The following is a 23071-nucleotide window of genomic DNA, read 5'->3' as shown; positions in this document are numbered from 1 at the left end:
AAGCACTCACAAACTTCTACAGATGCACAATCGAGAGCATCCTGGCGGGCTGTATCACCGCCTGGTACGGCAACTGCTCCGCCCTCAACCGTAAGGCTCTCCAGAGGGTAGTGAGGTCTGCACAACGCATCACCGGGGGCAAACTACCTGCCCTCCAGGACACCTACACCACCGATGTTACAGGAAGGCCATAAAGATCATCAAGGACATCAACCACCCGAACCACTGCCTGTTCACCCCGCTATCATCCAGAAGGCGAGGTCAGTACAGGTGCATCAAAGCTGGGACCGAGAGACTGAAAAACAGCTTCTATCTCAAGGCCATCAGACTGTTAAACAGCCACCACTAACATTGAGTGGCTGCTGCCAACACACTGTCATTGACACTGACCCAACTCCAGCCACTTTAATAATGGGAATTGATGGGAAATGTTGTAAATATATCACTAGCCACTTTAAACAATGCTACCTTATATAATGTTACTTACCCTACATTATTCATCTCATATGCATACGTATATACTGTACTCTACATCATCGACTGCATCCTTATGTAATACATGTATCACTAGCCACTTTAACTATGCACTTTGTTTACTTTGTCTACATTCTCATCTCATATGTATATACTGTACTCGATACCATCTACTGTATGCTGCTCTGTACCATCACTCATTCATATATCCTTATGTACATATTCTTTATCCCCTTACACTGTGTATAAGACAGTAGTTTTGGAATTGTTAGATTACAAGATTACTTGTTGGTTATCACTGCATTGTCGGAACTAGAAGCACAAGCATTTCGCTACACTCGCATTAACATCTGCTAACCATGTGTATGTGACAAATAAAATTGGATTTGATTTGATTTGATATATATGCATGGATCAGCATCAGTACTGAAGACATTGGAAGCAATGTGTCATGCAACATTGCGCTTTGTTACTGGTGCAAACTTTTGCACGCGTCATTGCCTTTTGTACACTTCAGTTGGCTGGGACTCCCTGACTTTTAGAAGGGCCAGACACTGGTTGATATTTGTCTATAAAGCTGTTTTACAGAAACTTATCTTAATCCTAATTATCTTAACTCAAAATTCCAGTGGTCAGATAGTATTTATCTGACTCTGTCACAGGACATGCTAGAGATACCCCGGATTCACTCCGAGTTAGGCAAAACAGCATTTGAATATCATGCTCCACACTCATGGAATGATTGCAGAGAGAATTCCAGTTAGATGTGTTGCTGACTGTAAGACAGTTTAAATGCACATTACATTAACTTTAAACTGCATTTTGTAATGTGTGTTTTTCTTATAGAAATGTATTTATTTTAATATTTTTAATCTCCATCTTGTACTTTGTATATGTTTTAATTTAGTTTGTTTTTACATTTCTATTAATTGCTGTGTTGTTTTTATTGTACCACAATAAAGGGCACAACTGTAAAAGAGACTCTGTTTCAGTTTGTTTCCCCTGTTTAAATAAAGGTTAATAAATATTTGGTAATACAATAACATTTGGGGAAATTAGGTCTGAAAAAAGTATTATTATTATATTTAAATAGCCGACCTAAAAGATTTCAAGAGTCTTATTAAACTACATAGAATTGCAGGAAATTAGCTTAAAAAAAGGTCCCTCAAATTATACAAAATCAAGCTAGTGTTGTATTTAATATACTGTAGGCTGTCAATAAACAATAAAACATTTCAACTGTGAAAAAGGGGGCCCTGTGGAAAAACAGTTGGGAACCCCTGCATTACACTACACTACACTACAGGGACCTGTATTTTCCTCCCATTATTGAATGGCACTCATGCACTACTCTAGCTGATTGCCTTGCCAGGGCAAAGCATTGCATTTCTTTGCATAGCATGACTCATAGAGTCTACAGTTGAGGCTGATGTATGAATCCTGAAGTGGCAATCCATTAGAAGCTGGTATAGTAGAGCTGGGGGGCTGATGAGAAATAGCGCTAGCTAATTGAGTCTACTGCGGTGTTCACATGTGTCATAATACATGTAATGTTAATGAGTACAACACATGTAATGAAATGTCCTCTGATCCGGAGCCACTCTCTCCTTGACACATAGGACGCTCTGTTTAAATACCTATTTAATCTGCTTTCTAAATGAGAAGGATCTGTTCTATCCATCCTTGTTCCTTCTCTACAAAGCCTTTTCTACAATAGACTGGAAGAGAGAGGCAATTCCCACTTGTTTTTGATAAAGTGGCAAGCCTAGTGTGGGTGGGAACTGCACTTGTGCGGAACTAAGTTTGCGAGTTTTCCATTTTCAAAGAGTGGAAGTGCTTATTTTAACAGTGTATTATTTTGGTGTCAGATGTCAAATACAGACTTAAAAATACAGTCTTAAAATATCTACATAATTGAAAGGCTTAAAAAGGTGATGTAATTGTGGCTTCCTTTAATGTTCGTTATTTTATTAGTGTATAAAGTTTTGCTCTCCACATCTGGCCAAAATGTAGATGCCCCATTGATACAAAATGTGTTGTTTTCTTCCCCTATGTAAAACTAATAGATCAAATCCCTAAAACATTGGATCGAGAGGATTGTCAAAAAGATGAATTTCTTGACATATCATTAAGGCAGTATTTTCAGAGATGGTCTGTTTTGGTCTTCTATCTGAAAGCAAACGTGACCCTGTGAGGCTTGAGAGAGAACCGGGTGGGAGGATTTTGGTGGTGGTAATGCATTTAGCAGTGGAGTTGACCTTTGAGCCTGAATAGGGAGGTTTCTGTCCAGAGGGCAGCTAAGCCAATCTAAGCTGGCTATATGGATCTTGATCAGAGTCGAGTGAGAAAATCAGTCTGAGAGATCAGGCCATCCCTACCAGGCCTGTACCCGAGTAGGGGAAGAGCTCTCTATCGATCGGCTGAAAGTGATAGATTTGAGGCTGACACAGAGCAGGCTGATACTGACAGAGCTGCATCCCTGGCTGCATTCCTATAGCCCTGAGGCCCAGCCCAGACTCCACGAATGTGCAGGCAGAAGCAGAATATCAGCAGGGCATCGCTATACCATCACCAGCCCATCCAGATGCATTAGCCCCCCTGCTGCTGCCCTCATCCCTCCACAAACCCTGCCTGTGTTTTGGGGCAGGCAGAGAGCCCATTGTGTCCCTGGTGCCTGACCTTGGTGTCTCCTCTCCTGGAGTGCTGAAACTCGCTGTCATTTGTATTCATCAGGGATACAGGCTCCTCCCACCCACCTGATCAATTGATGTAGATATTGCAGGTGTGGTATTCATGAGCCTTGCAGGCAATTTGTCCTATAAAGTTCAAATATAGTGGTTCTACTTCTAGACATGTTTTATTCACCAGCTTCCTAGCCCCGCATGAGAAGAAGAAATTCCTGGCCACTGTGCTCCAGAAGGTGTTTTACTTCCTGTCTGTTCACTGTAAGAGCCAATATTCAGTAACTACTCAAAACTACCTTCCAAAAGGAAGTTAATTTGTATTAACTCAGAGTTCTTGTGTTTACCTGTGAAGAACACTAATTTGTAAACATACATTACATGTGGGAAGGAGGCAGTCTAATGAGAGAGCATGCTAGTGAATAAGTTGAACATGGGTACACATTAAAGATAGAATAGTATTGTAATTTAAAAGGTTTTATGTCCTAAGATTTGAAAGTGATTCCCTTGAAGAAATCAACGAGAAGTTTGAAGAGCTCGCAGACAAATACATTTTTTTAAGACCGTGGAGAGAGCAAGAAATCACCAGAAAGCTTTTGAGAAACATAATCACAAAAACTTAAAAAATATTTTTAATCCATGTTTGATGCTGTTGTTTATGCAGCTTCAAAGTGCTTCTGTAGTTTTGTGATTTTTCCACCTTGTATTTTCCACCTCTCAACTCACATCAAGGTATTTTCTTTTTTATTGTAAACTCCATAATGTAATTAATATTTTAGGGAAGGATTTTTCCAGTCACCAGTGTGTCGTTGAGAAACTTCAGTTGGTGTAGGAGAGGTTTACCCATAAATCATGTGTACTCATAAATAATGTAGAACTAGAGCAATTCAATGAGACCAAAGGTTCAATACTATCCATGAGCTGTCATATGTATTCCCATGCCCCAGCAACCCCCTTATACACATCCATGACAGACAGAATGTATGTATTGTCTGTCAGAGCAGCATGTTATTTTCCTTACAGTATAGGGTCGTCTATGAATATAGGAACCTCATCAATCAGTGAATACTGCACTTTCCTTAAAAATGTTTGATCAAATTATAATATTTACTTGTGATATACACTTGTGTCTAAATGTTATCTTCTTTGGGATTGTGGGCAGCATTTTCACTTTTGGATTAATAGCGTGCCCAGAGTGAACTGCCTCCTACTCAGTCCCAGATGCTAATATATGCATATTATTATTGGATAGAAAACAATCTGAAGGTTCTAAAACTGTTTGAATGATGTCTGTGAGTATAACAGAACTCATATGGCAGGCAAAAACCTGAGAAAAAATCCAAACAGGAAGTGGTAAATCTGAGGATTGTAGTTTTTTAACTCAGCCCCTATGGAATTCACAGTGGGATATGGGTTATGTTGCACTTCCTAAGGCTTCCACTAGATGTCAACCATCTTTAGAATGTTGTTTTAGGCTTCTCCTGTGAAGGGGGGCCGGATGGGAGCTGTTTGACTAAGGGGTCTGCCAGCAGCCTCGTTCTCAGTCACGCGCATTTCATGAGAGGTATCTCTCGTTCCATTGCTTTTCTACAGACAATGGAATTCTCCGGTTGGAACATTATTGAATATTTATGATAAAAACATCCAAAAGATTGATTCTATACTTAGTTTGACAAGTTTCTTTGACCTGTAATATAACTTTTGGAACTTTCCGTCAGAATGGACCTGAACGCGCTTTTGGATTTGTTTACCAAACGCCCTAACAAAAGAAGCTATTTGGACATAAATGGACAAAATGATGGACATTATCGAACAAAACAAACATTTATTGTGGAACTGCGATTCCTGGGAGTGCATTCTGATGAAGATCATCAAAGGTAAGTGAATATTTATAATGCTATTTATGACTAATGTTGACTGCGCAACATGGCGGATATTTCTTTTGGCTGGTTTGGGCTCTGAGCACCGTTCTCAGATTATGCTTTTTCCGTAAAGTTATTTTGAATTCTGAAACAGCGGTTGCATTAACTTCTTGGATATAGGGGGCGCTCTTTTAATTTATGGATAAAAAAACGTTCCCGTTTTAAACAAGATATTATGTCACGAAAAGATGCTCGACTATGCAAATAATTGACAGCTTTGGAAAGAAAACACTCTGACGTTTCCAAAACTGCAAAGATATTATCTGTGAGTGCCACAGAACTGATGCTACAGGCGAAACCAAGATGAAATTTCAAACAGGAAATGTCCCAGATTTTGAAAGCACTGTGTTCCAATGTCTCCTTATATGGCTGTGAATGCGCAAGGAATGAGCCTACACTTTCTGTCGTTTCCCCAAGGTGTCTGCAGCATTGTGACGTATTTGTAGGCATATCATTCGAAGATTGACCATAAGAGACTACATTTACCAGGTGCTCGCTTGGTGTCCTCCGTTGCAATTATTGCGTAATCTCCAGCTGCGTGTATTTTTCCATTTGCGTCAGAGGAGAAACCCAACTGCCACGAATGACTTATCATCGAATAGATATGTGAAAAACACCTTGAGGATTGATTCTAAACAACATTTGCCATGTTTCTGTCGATATTATGGAGTTAATTTGGAAAAAAGTTTGGCGTTGTAATGACTGAATTTTCGGGGGGTTTTCTTAGCCAAACGTGATGAACAAAACAGAGCGATTTCTCCTACACATAATCTTTTTGGAAAACATTTGCTATCTAACTGAGAGTCTCCTCATTGACAACATCCGAAGTTCTTCAAAGGTAAATTATTTTATGCTTTTCTTGTTTTTGTGAAAATGTTGCCTGCTGAATGCTAGGCTTAATGCTATGCTATCTATCAATACTCTTACACAAATGCTTGTGTAGCTATGGTTGAAAAGCATATTTTGAAAATCTGAGATGACAGTGTTGTTAACAAAAGGCTAAGCTTGTGAGCCAATATATTTATTTCATTTAATTTGCGATTTTCATGAATAGTTAACGTTGCGTTATGGTAATGAGCTTGAGGCTATGTTTACGCTCCCGGATACGGGATTGCTCGACGCAAGAAGTTAAGGAGAAGTGTATCTAAAGTTCCATGCATAACACTTGAATTTTCAACAACATTTATAATGAGTATTTCTGTGAATTCATGTGGCTCTCTGCAATATCACTGCGTGTTTTGGAACTACAGAACATAACACGCCAATGTAAAATAAGATTTTTGGATATAAATATGAACTTTACCGAACAAAACATACATGTGTTGTGTAACATGAAGTCCTATGAGTGTAATCTGAGGAAGATCATCAAAGGTTAGTGATTAATTGTATCTCTATTTGTGCTTTTTGTGACTCCTCTCTTTGGCTGGAAAACTGGCTGGGTTTTTCTGTGAGTTGGTGGTGACCTAACATAATAATTTGTGGAGCTTTCACTGTAAAGCATTTTTGAAAACAGACACTGTGGCTGGATTACCGAGAATTGTATCTTTAAAATGGTGCCTAATACTTGTATGTTTGAGAAATTTGATTTAAGAGATTTCTGTTGATTTGTATTTGGCGCCCTGCAATTTCATTGGCTGTTGGCGAGGGGTTCCGCTATCGGAACAGGGTTGCCCTAGACAGGTTATCTCTCCTAAAAATGATCCTGGATCTTCTCTTCAATCCCATTCCTCCTTTCTTTAGGGCTTTGCAGTTAGTTAATGAGTGAATGAACAGTGAGTTCAGTGCTATCCAGAAAACAACCAAATCTCTATATAATGTCCCTGAGGCCTCCGTCGTGATAGTTGTGTTATTTCCAACAGCATCAGACCCTGGCCATGGGATTCCCAGCTGGCTCTCTCATTAGACCTCTGTACCCAAGCTGGCACTCAGTGGAGATCTCCACTATCAAAGTAGCCATTGAATCCAGCAGCACTTCTCACCCTGCCTCCCCTGCACTGGCCTGTTCTAATAAGAAGATAAGCTCTGAGATGAGGGGGCTCTGGAGGTCCAGCTGACACTATTGGAAAGTGGTTAGTATTGTTTTAGGAGGCAGTGAGGGATGACTGCCTGGTGGACAGACTGTATGACCTGTTCCCGGTGACACACACACACAGCAGTCCACCCTGTTTACAACCTCTCTGAGGGGAAAGAAGGGAGAGAGAAAATAAACATAGAGAGAGAGGTGGCTTGGTCTCAGGTGGAGAAAAAGAGTGTGAAATGGAGAGACCCTCATTAAAAGGGAGCGTTCATTTCACAAATGTCCCCAACACTTCAATGAGTTGTCATGCAGTGATAAATTGTTCTGCGTGGTGCAAACCAGGCCTTTATTCTCTTCTCCTCCACCATGTTCACTTCCTCCCAATTAAATGCCCATTGGACTGAGAAAGAGAGAGCACACTGGGCACTACACAGAGAGGAGAGTGGAGTGGATGAAAGGACATGGGAAAGTAATTCTGCTTTGAATGTCTCTTAGCCTGCTTAAAGTGGAACTGACAGCGTTTTAACTACTTTGCAGATATGAAACAATCAGACAGAAAAGAAACAAACAGAAAAGGTTTGAGATGGTTTAGCTAATATCCCCTCGTTAGATTTTAGCTCATCTTGCTCTGGCTAGCATTAGTTGTTGATCTTGTTCTTGTTGATGTGCATAACTGAGGGAGAAAGCACCTACCTTTTCATGGTTGTTTGATCAATAGGACTGTAAAGTTCCCAAATGTAAGAGGACTCCTGCGGTATTTACATATGTGACCGACCGGCTCGATTCGGTCTTATGTAGCAACATTTGAAATGCCGTTTTTTTAAAAACATTGCATAAAAGTAGAGACTAGAAAATGGTATATCGGGAAAGTAATTCTGCAATTCTGAAAGTTGCTAAACTTGTAACCGCACTTTTGAGAAAATGGCCCTTGATGATTTTTGGTATACCTACTGGAGAGCTCTTCTTTGTCTACACCCATTCAGCATTATTCTCACCCTCTTAAGCCTTAGCTCCACACATCTCTTTAACCTGTTACTCCTACCCCCTACTTTTTCAAACATTCTGTTAAAAATCGCGCAACATTTCAGCGCCCTGCTACTCATGCCAGGAATATAGTATATGCATATGATTAGTATGTGTGGATAGAAAACACTCAGAACGTGCGTTTCATCGAAAAGTGCAGGAAAATCTGATCACTGAAAATGGAAAAATATATCCATGCGCAACTTCAACCCATTGATAAAGGTGAACCACATTTAATGGGGCCGAGGTTGCAATTACCTACAGCTTCCACACGATGTCAACAGTCTTGTCATTTGCCTACTATTTGTTTCTTGGTCAAACGGACGCAAGGCAGCGCCTTTCTTCCGGTCTCCGACCGGATATTTTGGTTGAGATTTACCCGGACATTATTTCCAGACGTACAGCTATAGAATATACATCGCCTCGTGATCAATTTGATCGCTTATTAACGTTTACTAATACCTAAAGTTGCATTACAAAAGTATTTCGAAGTGTTTTGTGAAAGTTTATCGTCGACTTTTTTAATTTAAAAAAAATGACGTTACATTATAAAACGTCTTCATAGATCGATATCTAGGCTATATATGGACCGATTTAATCGAAAAAAAAGACCCAATAGTGATGTTTATGGGACATCTAGGAGTGCCAACAAAGAAGATGGTCAAAGGTAATGAATGTTTTATATTTTATTTGTGCGTTTTGTGTAGCGCCGACTATGCTAATTATTTTGTTTACGTCCCCTGCGGGTCTTTTGGGGTGTTACATGCTATCAGATAATAGCTTCTCATGCTTTCGCCGAAAAACATTTTAAAAATCTGACTTGTTGCCTGGATTCACAACGAGTGTAGCTTTAATTCACTACCCTGCATGTGTATTTTAATGAACGTTTGAGTTTTAACTAGTACTATTAGCATTTAGCGTAGCGCATTTGCATTTCCAGATGTCTAGATGGGACGCCTGCGTGTCAGGTAGGAGCAAGAGGTTAAGGATCCACATGAGGCCATGTACTAAACAACCAAAGATTTCAAGACTAAAGGTTGGTGTATTTTAACACCAATAAACCCACCTGTTTAAAAATGAATATAGGATATGTCAATTTAGCAAACCAGGCAACTGGAAGCTACTTCCTAAACAATGTTTTGGTTCGTTTCTAGCTAGCTAGTTAATGTTACCTTAGCTGGCTAGCCAGTTAAAATTGTGACCATGTCATAAAGCTAACAACGTCTTCACTTTAGCTCATTTGTATTCATTATTTCAGGAAAAAAACTCTAAACAATATCATTATTTACAAGTAAATCAAATAAATTTTATTGGTCACATACACATGGTTAGCAGATGTTAATGCGAGCGTAGTGAAATGCTTGTGCTTCTAGTTCCGACTGCAATAATATTTAACAGTAATCTAACATTCACAACAACTACCTTATACACATATACACAAATGTAAAGGGATGAACCAATTATGTACATATTAATATATGGATTAGCGATGGCGTGCGGCATAGGTAAAATGCAGTAGATGGTATAGAACACAGTACATATACATATGAAATGAGTAATGTAGAATATGTAAACATTATTAAAGTGGTGTTATTAAAAGTGACTAGTGATACCTTTTATTGAGTCCATTTATTTAACCTGTTGTCCAGGGTGGAGGTCCAAACGACGAGCAATCCCGGGAAAGACGTGTTCCTGGTCTTCTGATGGTAAGTTGACATCACTTTTATATCAGGGAGCGTAATGTATAGTACATTAAAAAAGCTCATTACCATAACGCAACATTAACTATTCATGAAAATCGCAAATGAAATTAAATAAATATATTGACTCACAAGCTTAGCCTTTTGTTAACAACACAACCAACCGGATTCAATATCAGATAGCTAGCTAACATTAGGCAATAACTAGCAATTAAATTGACTCTGAGATACAAATAATATTACTACACAGATCATACATGCAACATTAGCTAGCGAGCCAGCCAGCTAACATTAGATAGCTAACTATAACAGTACGCTTTAACTTGCAATGAAAACAACATTTGAAACGTATAATATCTGAAAATGTAGCTAGCTAGACTCTCTTACCCAGAAATATGGATGGTTTCTCCACTCTCGGTCATGGATGCCATGGTTGCCCTTAGTTTGAAGATTTATTCCGGAGACAGGTGTGTTCTCTTTTTGACTCCCTCTGCATATTTGCAATCAAATGCCAGAATTTTGGAGAGCAAAACTTTTGCAGTTCTACTATGTGATGGCTTTAAAAAAAGCTACATTAGAAAGGATTACCTACACAGCTCATGTTATAGACAGAAGCGTGCTACATGGCAGACCAATCCGAACTCATGTCTCGGCATGTCCAGCCCATCCATTATGTCAGCCAATCATGGCTACCCGGAAGGTTCCTGTCATTTTTCATGGCTAAACCAACTACAGTAGGCTCATAATTTAATTTCTGGCCATACGCCTAGTTTCCTGAAACGAGTCACATATTTGCAGAAATCCATTCAGTATTTTGTAGCTTTTGGCGAATGTGTTCCACTGATCTAATGTCATGCTGTTGCTACTGCCTGTAAACACACAGTCCAGTTTAAAGTGAATGATGGCAGGCCGGTGTGGTAAATGGCTTATTTGCATAAAGGCCTAATGTAGTTCTGATTGGCTATGGCGCACCAGTCTGTGTATTGTCCGGTCCTGGACAAGACTGACACATTTTTACTAGGTTTTATTTACTGCAGTATTAATTGTTCAACCGCACGGCCGCTTCCCGACTCTATACTGCTATAGAATTTTCACAAATGCCGTACACTACGTCATTCCCAAACATTCTATGAATTTAAGAAAATATTAAAATGACAATTTCTACGGTGCATTCGGAAAGTATTCAGACCATTTGACTTTTTTTTCTTATTCTAAAATGTATTAAATAAAAAGTCCTAAGAAATCTACACACAATACCCCATAATGACAAAGCAAAAACAAACTTTTTTAAATTTTTCAAAATGTATGAAAAAAAGAAAAAAAACGTATTTACATAAGTATTCAGACCCTAATTGCAAAATTGAGCTCAGGTGCATCCTGTTTCCATTGATCATCCTTGAGATGTTTTTACAACTTGATTGAAGTCCACCAGTGGTAAATTCAATTGATTGGACAAAATTGGAAAGGCACACACCTGTCTATACAAGGTCCCACAGTTGACAGTGCATGTCAGAGCAAAAACCAAGCCACGAGGTCGAAGGAATTGTCCGTAGAGCTCAAAGACAGGATTGTGTCGAGGCACGGATCTTGTGAAGTGTACCAAAAATTGTCTGCATCATTGAAGGTCCCCAAAAACACAGTGGCCTCTGTCCTTCTTAAATTGAAGAAGTTTGGAACCACCAAGAGCTGGCCTCCCAGCCAAACTGAGTAATTGGGGGAAAAGGGCCTTGGTCAGGGAGGTGAGCAAGAACCCGATGGTCACTCTGACAGAGCTCCAGAGTTCCCTCTATGGAGATGGGAAAACCTTCCAGAAGGACAACAATCTCTGCAGCATTCCACCAATCAGGTCTTTACGGTAGAGTGGCCAGACGGAAGCCACTCCTCAGTAAAAGGCACATGACAGCCCACTTGGAGTTTGCAAAAGGCACCTAAAGACTCTCAGACCATGAGAAACAAGATTCTCTGGTCTGATGAAACCAACATTGAACTCTTTGGCCTGAATACCAAGCGTCATGTCTGGAGGAAACCTGGCACCATTGCTACAGTGAAGAATGGTGGTGGCAGCATGCTGTGGGGATGTTTTTCAGCGGCAGGGACTGGGAGATTAGTCAGGATCGAAGGAAAGATGAACGGAGCAAAGTACAGAGAGATCCTTGATGAAAACATGCTCCAGTGTACTCAGGACCTCAGAATGGGGAGAAGGTGCACCTTCCAACAGAGCGACAATACAAGCCAGACGCGAGCACACAGCCAAGAAAACGCAGGAGTGGCTAAGGAGCAAATTTAATCCATTTTAGAAAAAGGCTGTAATGTAACAAAATGTGGAAAAAGTCAAGGGATCTGAATGCTTTCCGAATGCACTGTAAGTGCTCACTTGTCAATTTTTCTTTTAAAATGTGTTATTCTCCCTGGGGGTGTATATGAACAGATTTGAACAAGATTTCATGTTGCTAAAATGTTGGCAGTTCCACTATAATAGCTTCATGACACAGATGGATTGTCATTTATTTTCTGAAACATATTTGTCATCTTCTAATGCCCTTTTTATTGTCTCCCTGTACACAAATAATAATAATAATAATAATAATAATAATGTGAAAGGTAGAAAACGTTTGTTTATCTCAGAGTAGTGGGTTATCTACGCTTTAAAAAAAAAAATAATGAACTTAAATTGCTTGACTGTTGAAGGGCTATCACATTTTATATGTGCATCTGTCATATTAATTCATCACCTGCTCAAATTGAGAGAAAAAAATATGAGTGGGCCAGCATGCCCAGTATTATAATAGGTTATGCACACAACAATCAAGTAAAATATTATTGAGTAGATAAGACTGCATTGGTCAATGATGTACTCCTACTTATTCGTACTGTAGGCTACGTGAGCAAGGCACATTAAGCTGGGTTTCAAACTGCCCCAGTGGTTTTGACATAGGTATAAGCACAGATGGGTCTCTCTCCCTCTCCACACCAGATGTATTTTTACTGCTTTCTCTCTCGCTCTCACCAGTGCTTTATGAATAATACAAGCCTTTCAAATCCCTGGCTCAATGTTGTGCTTGACCTGCTCTAGTGGGAGCAGTGGTCAAGGTGGCTGGGTTAGAATGTGAATGTTTTAGGGCAGGCAGAGGCAGATGTGGCGAGCGGGATCACTAGCCTGTAGCCTGGGACAGCACAGGGAGCTTGGCTGGCTGCTTCTCATGCTGGCTGTGTCACTCTGGCTGACACTATAAGTCTCACTTATTTTCAGATACAAGCCAGATGCGGGCAGAAATTATGGCCCAGACCACATCTCCAAGCAGCGACCGCACTGTGCTGAATGCTAACAGAGGCCCATGATAAACTGGGCAGCCACTTCTCCCAGATGTTATAAGGCAAAGGCCGAAAAACAATCAATCTGTGTGGCTGAGACAGGGCTGATTGGCTATCAAATAGGGTCTCCAGAACTGGTAGCTATTTGCTCCTGTGTCACAGAACAACCCGCATCAAGGCCATGCAAGGTAATAGTGTTAAGGAGTCACTCAATATAAGTGAGTTTTAGGTATATGGTTTCTCAGGGTGACAAAAATGTATCACATTCCTAAAACGTCTAAGTCTCCCATCCAGGTGGTAGCATTACACTGTTAAAACGAAGTGCTTTGTAACACTAAAACTAGTGGCAACTCAGCTGGCACCCCCTTAAAGGAGACAAAACCTTATATTTGCTGGAATATTGAAACACATGGTTGTGAGGGTAGTGTACTGAAACATTCATCCTGAGGTGTTCTGAAACCTGACATGGTTTGTTCTAACACCACATAATCAAGAGTTGTGCACCACCTTGACAGAGACTGGGAGCACTAACCTGAAAAGTCATGTCCAGTGCAGAATTAGATCCCTTCTCTTTCGGTGTTGTTCCCTCTAAAGCTCCTAAACACTATGAAGGTGTTTTGAATCCTGTCTAGTGCAGAATTAGATCCATTATTTTTCGGTGTTGTTCCCTCTAAAGCTCCTAAACACTATGAAGGTGTTTTGAATCCTGTCTAGTGCAGAATTAGATCCATTATTTTTCGGTGTTGTTCCCTCTAAAGCTCCTAAACACTATGAAGGTGTTTTGAATCCTGTCTACTGCAGAATTAGATCCCTTCTCTTTCGGTGTTGTTCCCTCTAAAGCGCCTAAACACTATGAAGGTGTTTTGAATCCTGTCTACTGCAGAATTAGATCCATTCTTCTAGAGTCTCCCAATACTGTAAATGGGAGTCCCTCTTATTGTATATTCCCTGCTCTGATATGGTGTTGATTAACTGCTCATCGGTAATTCCAAAAGCTCAAATGTACAGTACTATGCTCAAACAAAGAACACCAGAAAATATTGTTTTGTGAAAATAAATGGTTTGTCCAGGATAATAACTAATGAGTACAACATTACTTTTTCAATACAGGATTGAAGCTTCAAATGCTTTCTGTTATTTGCAAATTATTAAATGACAAAACATTAACAGTCTTTCACTGTCATGTGTTCTCCCTCGCTGGCCTCTAGGACACCAGGCTGCTCGTTATGGCGCACACCTGTCACCATCGTTACGCGCATCTGCGCATAATGACACTCACCTGGACTCCATCACCTCCTTGATTACCTGTCCTTTATATGTCACTCCCTTTGGTTCCTTCCCCAGGCGTCATTGTTTCTGTTTCATGTCTGTGCGGTGTTCGTGTTTCCTGTTTTGTATTATGTTTTCGTTTATTGATTAAATCACTCTCTCCCAGAATTTGCTTAACGACTCTCAGCGCACATCGTAACATTCACATGTTTATATTGATAAAGATATGTATAATATTCTGCAAAATCAACAGAAATGTGGCATATTTCACATTCATGGAAAGAAATACAGGCAATGACTGCTAACGTTAGCAGTAGCAGTCATACAAAACTTCAGCCCAGGGCTCATTGTGATCCACCGGTCATCCATTATGCGAATGTCCTGACCTGAGTCTTTATTTTCAGATCATGATACATGGCATGGAAGGTTGTTCAGATGAATTGAATCACAATACAGTTGAGATAGACAATATGATTGACAGCTGGCAGTAGTCTGTGATCCAGGTCTTGATTGGTTGTGTTTAGGACTGGCCAGCCTGTGGGTAACATTGTATGTATGTTTTTCTGCAGGGAGAAAAATAATAATAACAAGCAATACAGACAGTACATGAAAGTATAATTACGTTATAAAATACTATAATATTAAATTGCAATATGAATACAATTATTAAACATATCAATACCAATATGCAGAAAGCATATACGTGATTAAGCTTTGCAAATATAGATAGCATCAAGATAACAAAAATGTATGTCAAAGTGGGATGCAATAACATGTGGTGTGTTAGGCCAAAGCTGTAGCAGGCAAAAATGGCAGTGGCTATTTAGTTTAGCATATAGTATGTTGGGTATACATCAAACAGTAAATAAAACTCATCAAGCTAGTAGGCAAACAAGCCAGCAGTATTAACTAAAAAGCAGGCCTTAATTTGCATAAATTAGCACGAAGGGTGCAAACAATGAGGTGTCAATTAACTCCAGTAGCATCAAGAACACTGATCAATTAATCAAAATGGCTGTTTTACTCAGACTGTTAGCATTAAAGGCCAACGTCCTACACAAAACAAATGTTTTATTGAGTTCATTATTTTTTTTCTGTTTCCTTTTTCAATGTGATAACATTTTGTACTCACGTTTTAATTGACATACTTTCTTGGATTGTGTAAAACAGTTTAGTCCTGAAGAATGGCTGAGTATCCCAAGGCAGTGTTTTGACAAGTAGGAGACCTGGGTTCACCTGCAATTAGAATATCAGTGATGAAGGCCCACTTTATACATGTTACCTCTGCTATAACTTGCATAGCCCTAAACATTTTGATTGTAACATTTATTTGTAAATGCCTGGTCAACTGTAGCTATAATTAGTGCCAAAGTCTACCCTAGGAAAAGTATTACATTCCCAGTGTCTTCTTTAAAATGTTTACCAAAATATTGACAGAAAATTCAATCAATATTTATAATCAATCAATATTTATGCAATAAATTATTTGAAATTCAAAAATATTTGATTATACGAGAGACACAGTCTGCCCAAAAATATTTTGTGTGTTTTGATGATGCCTTTTACATGCACCGAAACACCAAAAAGTGTTTAACACTCCATTCTGTTTAAAAAAAACATTCAATGTATCATAACACTTGCATTGGGTGTCACGCCCTGGCCATAGAGAGGCTTTTATTCTCTATTTTGGTTAGGCCAGGGTGTGACTAGGGTGGGCATTATAGTTTCTGTATTTCTATGTTTTCTATTTCTTTGTGTTTGGCCGGGTGTGGTTCTCAATCAGAGGCAGCTGTCTATCTTTGTCTCTGATTGGGAATCATACTTAGGCAACCTTTTTTCCTTTCGCATTTGTGGGTAGTTGACTTTGTTAGTGGCACTATAGCCCTAGTAAGTTTCATGGTCGGTCTATTTTAACAGTCTACTAGTTAGAGTAATAACTCCTGTACTACAGGAATCTGGCACATATTTCACTATGACCTCTGTCTCATTCAGAGTCAGCTGTAAGTAACTCTTCTGTTGTGCACCACATCTCTCCATTTTGCCAATAATCGCGCTTTCTGTGTGTGTGTGGCTGGCTGTGTGGGCCATTGAAGCATCTTATTATTGACCGGGCCTGCTCTCTCACTTCTGCTGGTCCCAGCTTGCTGGGTCACTTCCAACATACTGTAACTAATGTAACACTGCCCTGTGTTTCAGCAGGTCTCAACCATTTACCCCATCTATTATAAAAGACCCTCTGGAAATGGAGGAATCCCAGCAGACAAAGAATTAATTTCCTGCAGCCCCTATTTTAAGGGGAATTGAAGCAAAGTCAGCACCAGAGTGAGAGCGAGAGAGGGGTTTATATGCTATGTAACACTGTCACAGTCAATAAAAATGTAATGAAAAGCTATTTGAAGATGGTGCCACATTAAGTGTTTTTGTGATTCCTTGGTATCTTTTGGCACAGCTAATAATCATTTCACTCCAAAGCCTGAATGGACTGGGTAATTGACGCTTACAAAAGTCCAGGCTCCTTTTAACGGAACTTAATCCCCCTTTTCTCTCTTTTTTTTCACAAGCACACAGTCATAAGTGAAAGTATTAAGGACCCATGCTGGCAGTATACGGAGCAGTATACAAATTCATGTGTTCTTCCCTCATGCAGAGAAAGGAACATGTTGACAGGAAGTCATACACACAGCAGATAGAGCCTGTTACAAGGTGTCAGTATTAGTGATATGAAAATATGTCAATGTCTTCTATAGACATCATTTTGGAATTAGGTTAATAACCATACCTTAATTCTGCATAATGTCATGCCATCTCAGAAGCTTTTGAAAGCCAAGTCTTCAGTATAGACACAGCTTTAACCAAGGTTTTGTAGTAGCAATTAAATGAGAAGACCTTGCTTGGAATGACATTTTTCACTCTATAGGATTAAATAATGTCATGTGAGGTCCTCAAAGCAAAGAGCAGACAGTCCTCAATGATCTAAAGGCTGTGTACCTTGGCTCCAAGGCCTTTCTCGTGCTGGTTCAGCTTGCTTAGCTGTCTAATTGAAATCAAACTGTAATGAAGTGAATGGCTATAACAGACAATTTCATGTTCATGTCTGGCTAAGACAGTAAAGCCTTTCCCAGGCCTGTCGTAATTGGCCCAATTATCTCCTCTGACAGTGCGATGGCTGTGTAATGAAAGGTTAGGGGCTTTATTGGGAGTAATGAACCCCTGCTGATCCTCTTTCTCCACCAGGGTTTCCATTTAATAAAAATACTGAGGTCAGACACAGCTGCCCACTCACTAATAGAACTGAGCTTGTTTCTCTACCCAGAGCTGTGAACTCACTAACAGTAACAGATCTATCCACTCAGTAATGGAGCTGATTCTAGAGCTGTCCACTCAGTAATGGGACTGATTCTAGAGATGTTCACTATAAAGCTGTCCACTCAGTAATGGAGCTGATTCTAGAGCTGTCCACTCAGTAATAGTGCTGATTCTAGAGTTGTCCACCCAGTAGCAGTGCTGATTCTAGAGATGTTCACTATAAAGCTGTCCACCCAGTAATGGTGCTGATTCTAGAGCTGTCCACTCAGTAATAGTGCTGATTCTAGAGTTGTCCACCTAGTAGCAGTGCTGATTCTAGAGCTGTCCACTCAGTAATAATGCTGATTCGAGCACTGTCCACTCAGTAATGGTGCTTATTCTAGAACTGTCCACTCAGTAATGGTGCTTATTCCTGAACTGTCCACTCAGTAATGGTGCTGATTCTGGAGCTGTCCACTCAGTAATAGTTCTGATTATAGAGCTGTTTTTCTCCATGGTGTGTAATGTACTAATATTACCCTGTGTATGACTGTTGCTGGTCCTCTCTCTCTTTCTCTCAGGACACGGAGATCCTGAATACGGCAGTGCTGACAGGGAAGACTGTGGCTGTCCCAGTTAAGGTGGTGACCATCGGAGCGGACGGCATGGTCACTGACGTCTCAGAGGCAGTGGACTGTCATTCCACAGATGAAGATGTGGTCAAGGTCAGTCATTAGAGGCTAATCAGAAATAAATTATTAGATTTGTAGACAAAACAACTTTTTATCATTATTTTTTTTATTTTTTTATCCAATGAAAAATATATTGTAGGTTTAAATATGGTTTTCCTATGGTCTGAATAAATGTGTTTGCGCGAGGCTCATGCAATTGCTGTTTATTTACATGTTGGTATTATTTGAGTGTGCAGATGTCTTAATTGAATTCCAGTGACCATTGTCCAGTGACCCGTGTTTAGTGGTTGGATGGTGACTGATTGAGATGGAGGTTCCAGTGAGATGGGTTTAAGCCATTTCATGGAAGGTGGAGCGTAATGAAGAATGGCCAAGTGCACTCAGTTGCATGGCCATTTATTGTTGTATTGACTGCTGGCACAGTCCAAGCCTGACTCATTGCCAGTTGCAAAAAGGGATAAAACTCAAGTACATTTTGAAACATTGATTTGTGTTGAATTTTGTCAGAATTCTTTTCAATCTTCTGGTGATGAAAATACTTTGGATATTGACTTCTGTAGTGTCTTTTTGTCTAAGTGTCCTGCCAGTGTTCATCTATAGTTTAATTATAATCTCAATGGCTATATACAGGCTGTATTGTGCCTTGGGATCAAAGCTTGACTTGGACTGAAATAGGTGCAGGAGCTCCACAATACTTTTGAGCTGATATTCTATAAGAGGAACAGGAGCTCAAGCAGTAGAACATTTGAGGTGCCGGTCGTGAGCTCCGGTGAGCTCCAGCCCAAGTCGAGCACTGCCACTCAGGTTAGTCACTGACAGGTGACAAATGCCGGTAGCAGGCACACATAATTGTCTAATTTGCACAGCAGTAAAGAGAGAACAATAAGGCATATCCTGTAGGTGTGCCTGATTATGAAACGACTAAGACACTGGGAATCATTTATTTGAACCAAATAGGATGAATGAGAGTACATCTGTGTTGATTGACAATATACAGGCATTTGTACATTCTACATAACCGCTTGTGTTAAATCAATAAACAAATCCGGAACAGATAAGAAGATTCTATTTTTAGAGTATCTATTTTCAGATTTAAGCCTAAAGACAGGATAAACAAACACTCAGCGAAAGAAGGCATTTGAAATGGAAACATCAATGACAGGTGGCTTGAGTTTTCTTTTCTTTTCCGTGCCACTCTCAAACCGAGGCTACACGCACAAAACACAACACCAAACCCCAAACAGTACAGTGGGATTCAGGCAGAGCCTCCACATCAATGGCTCACTTCTGTTCTCGGAGAAATCCCCCCTCTGACTCGTGACAATGACTGGTAAATTATCCATGGATTGGCTAACTCTCCAACTGGTGTACAGAGACTTCAATCTCTGCACAGTCTGTTTCCCATCCTAACTGGCTGAGCTATCTATAGACAGGCCCATTATGTGCCAAAGACTCCGCCAATTGATGTCTGTTTCACTCTCTTTGAACATGTCATGACGATGAATTCAGCCAAGGAGACAAAAACCTGGGCCATCCTAATTACAGGTCTCACTCTGTCTACACTAATGAGCTATAGTGAGGAAGGAACTTTGGCCTCGTTTTTGCACTCAACATCTTAAAGATGATTTTCTTAAAGTGTGTTTAGGAGGACACTTTTTCTGTAGCCTACTCTACCACATTAGCATTATGTTATACTGTATATTGAGAACTGATGTCCCTCCACGCCAGAATAATGAGTTTCAGAGGAAAGGGAGCAACCTCAGATAAAGAGGTTGCTGACAGAGGATGTTAGTGCCTTGAGTAGGAATAACTATGTTTATTCTTGCATAAACCAGTTTGGTGAAGAAGACCTAGATTGTATCAGTTCATTTCTAATCATAGCCGTGGCTCATCAGTGTAAACATGACTAATTCATGTCATTTGGGCCTGGGGAATTAAAGGCAGTTTTAAGTATATTTATGATTACACTGCATGTTTTTAAAAATATACCTCATCTGACATGCTTCTCCCTTAACCCCACACTAGAGAATAATGCTACTTAAACAAATCTGTGTTGACAGGTACAGGCAGAATTTAGGCTCTGTCATAGTTTTTTTTGTGCATGCATATATAGTCAATAATTTTTGTAGGTGAAATAGGACAGATGATACCAAATGCAGCAAATGTGCCAGGATGTGTAGAGTGCGATATGTGAGATGCCCATACTCTCCCCTGGTCCCAGATTAGTCTGATATCCCACTCTGTGTCGTGTTTGTCAGTTCGCGGAGGTTATTAGCCCCTGAAGTCGGTAGGTGAGTCACCCTCTCCAGGAGAGGTTAGGCAGTCCCACGCGTAGGGCTGTGGCGGTCACAACATTTCGTCAGCCAGTGATTGTCAAGCAAATAAGTGTCGGTCTCACGGTAATTGACTGTTAATTAACAGAAACACGTTTAGAATCTCCTGGCTTCCACACATAGCCTACAAGCCACTGATACAGACCTTTTGGAACATCTACGTTCTAAAAAGTCTAATAAATCCATGTAATATAGCCTACACCTTCAAAATAAATATATTATTGATTTAAGACAGGTCTAAAGAAGCATGATATTAAGAAAATGTAGTCTATTTCAGAAGAACAGAATACCATACTCTTGTCCTAGTGTTAGGTCCTGATCTGGCAATGCTAAATTGCTGTGGCTAGACTAGTTCATTTAGCAGACAAGATTTGCTTGGAATTCCATGGCATTGTTTTACATTATTTTATAGTATGAATAATACAATTGAACAAGCTGAATAAAATACAAATATTTTCTCCAAACGATTTGAGGGAGTGTGCACATGCGGCTATTCTGTGTTGAGCAGTTAACAAAGATATAGGAACTCCTATATGTTTAATTTAAAGTTATTCATGTAACTTTAGTTGTTCTACAATCGTTGGGTTATATGTTTTGATTTTAATACATTTTAAGGCTAATGATGATTGTTTTTAAAGCACTTGATAATGCCTCAAATTTCACGGCGGCATCCCCTTCCTCGGATGAGGAAGAGTTGTCGGACCAAAGCGCAGTGTGGTAAGTGTTCATATTTCTTTATTGCACTGAACACTGAATTAACAAAAACAACAAAGGGAAAAAACCCGAAACAGTCCTGCAAGGTGAAAAACACTAAACAGAAATTAACTACCCACAAAAACCCAGTGGGAAAAGGCTACCTAAGTATGGTTCTCAATCAGAGACAACGATAAACAGCTGCCTCTGATTGAGAACCACACCCGGCCAAACAACAAAGAAATATAAAACATAGAAAATTAACATAGAATGCCCACCCTAGTCACATGGGCATGACACGGAGTGCTGCGTTGTGCCCTTCTCCCCGAGTGCTGCACGCTCCTAAGCACCTCGCACTCACATGACTCTCCATCACGTGATCAGGTCTTCCTCACAAGCTACAAGTGAAGACAGGCACATTGGGGACGTAACTGTGCACGTCCTTATCCAATTCTGATGTGCATATTGAAGATATTGGAAGAACAGTCCACATTTACTTTTCGCTAGCCAACAAGATGAGTAGGCCTAATGAACATCAAAAGCACTAGCCTATGTTAATCTACTTTCCCCATAGTACAAAAGTCGACCTATTCTATATTGTGTGAGAAATACATATAATAAGTGACCGCAAATGCAATTATGCATGTAATGCTTTTATTATAAAGTTATTATAAATTCCCCAAATTTGAAGCTCACTCGCTGCTAATGTATGCCAGATAGGTTTAAACCCCTTGTAAAGCAGATTAAGCATTATTATTTGGCCACTTTAGTTGTTATACAAACCCTATCCAAACATATAGTCCACTATGGGCTAGGCTACATGAGGTGTGCGACTATGAATCGAAAAAGTCGCAAAAAAGGCAGTTTCTTATGCTGGGCATCATTGACAATTGATAATATATAATTCACAAGTGATAGGCTAATATTGTCACCCATCAGACTTTTCTTGATTTAATCTTGTCTTTACATACTAAATAATATATGTGTGAAATTTATTTAGATTTAGAATGGACCATTATCATGCACTTGTCTCAAAACAGGGGCAGCGGGAAAAATACATGTCATCTATGCACTTAAATAGAGAATGGAGGACACTTTCCCCATGGTTAATTTTCATTCCAGCCAGTTAGACCATACTCATGTTGTAAAGATAAATAATGTGCTTAATATTAAGTTGAGAAATAAATATAGTACGCCTAGCCTATAGAGGGCTAATGGGATCCTCCACTTTTTAGTAGAGGCCATCACTGTTTTTTCGCGCAATTGCATAGACTATAGAAATGTTGCGTAACATGAGCTCATGGGCTTTCATGAAGTGTTTGATTCGATTTTTGAACATATTTGCATTGATGTCAGATTGATTAGAGCAACAATAGAGTGCTGAGTTCCAGGCATTTAGCAAGTTTGGTAGGCTACTAATGACTGTCAGCAGCATCAGAGCTTGGAGAAGCCTAATTACCGTGACTAAGCGGTCATGTGGAGTTTGACTGACTTCATGACTCGTGACCGCAGGTGTGGCGGTAATACGGTCACCGCAACAGCACTAGCCACACGTTCTGCTCTAACTCTTGACTAATTTAGACTCTGTGCATTACAGTGCCTTCATCATTGATTTTGGGGTTATGTGTGTCCCAGGGCCCTCTCAGCCAGCCTCTGACATCACTGATTGA

General features: G+C 39.9%; 1 protein-coding gene across 1 annotated transcript in view; it reads left to right on the top strand.

Annotated features, from left to right (window-relative positions):
• The window catches only part of LOC135574798 (transmembrane protein 132C-like), a 69148-nt gene extending 48491 nt beyond the window's left edge, over window positions 1–20657 (top strand). Inside the window, exons 4-5 of the mRNA XM_065026998.1 lie at window positions 18265–18408; window positions 20634–20657. Coding sequence (XP_064883070.1) covers window positions 18265–18408; window positions 20634–20657 — 168 coding nt within the window. The remainder of the gene's footprint in view (window positions 1–18264; window positions 18409–20633) is intronic.
• The last annotated feature ends 2414 nt before the right edge of the window (window positions 20658–23071 follow it).

This window comes from Oncorhynchus nerka, linkage group LG13 (assembly GCF_034236695.1).
Source record: "Oncorhynchus nerka isolate Pitt River linkage group LG13, Oner_Uvic_2.0, whole genome shotgun sequence".
NCBI lineage: Eukaryota > Metazoa > Chordata > Actinopteri > Salmoniformes > Salmonidae > Oncorhynchus > Oncorhynchus nerka.
The sequence above is the reverse complement of the archived record's forward strand: the minus strand, read 5'-3'. Positions and strand labels throughout refer to the sequence as shown.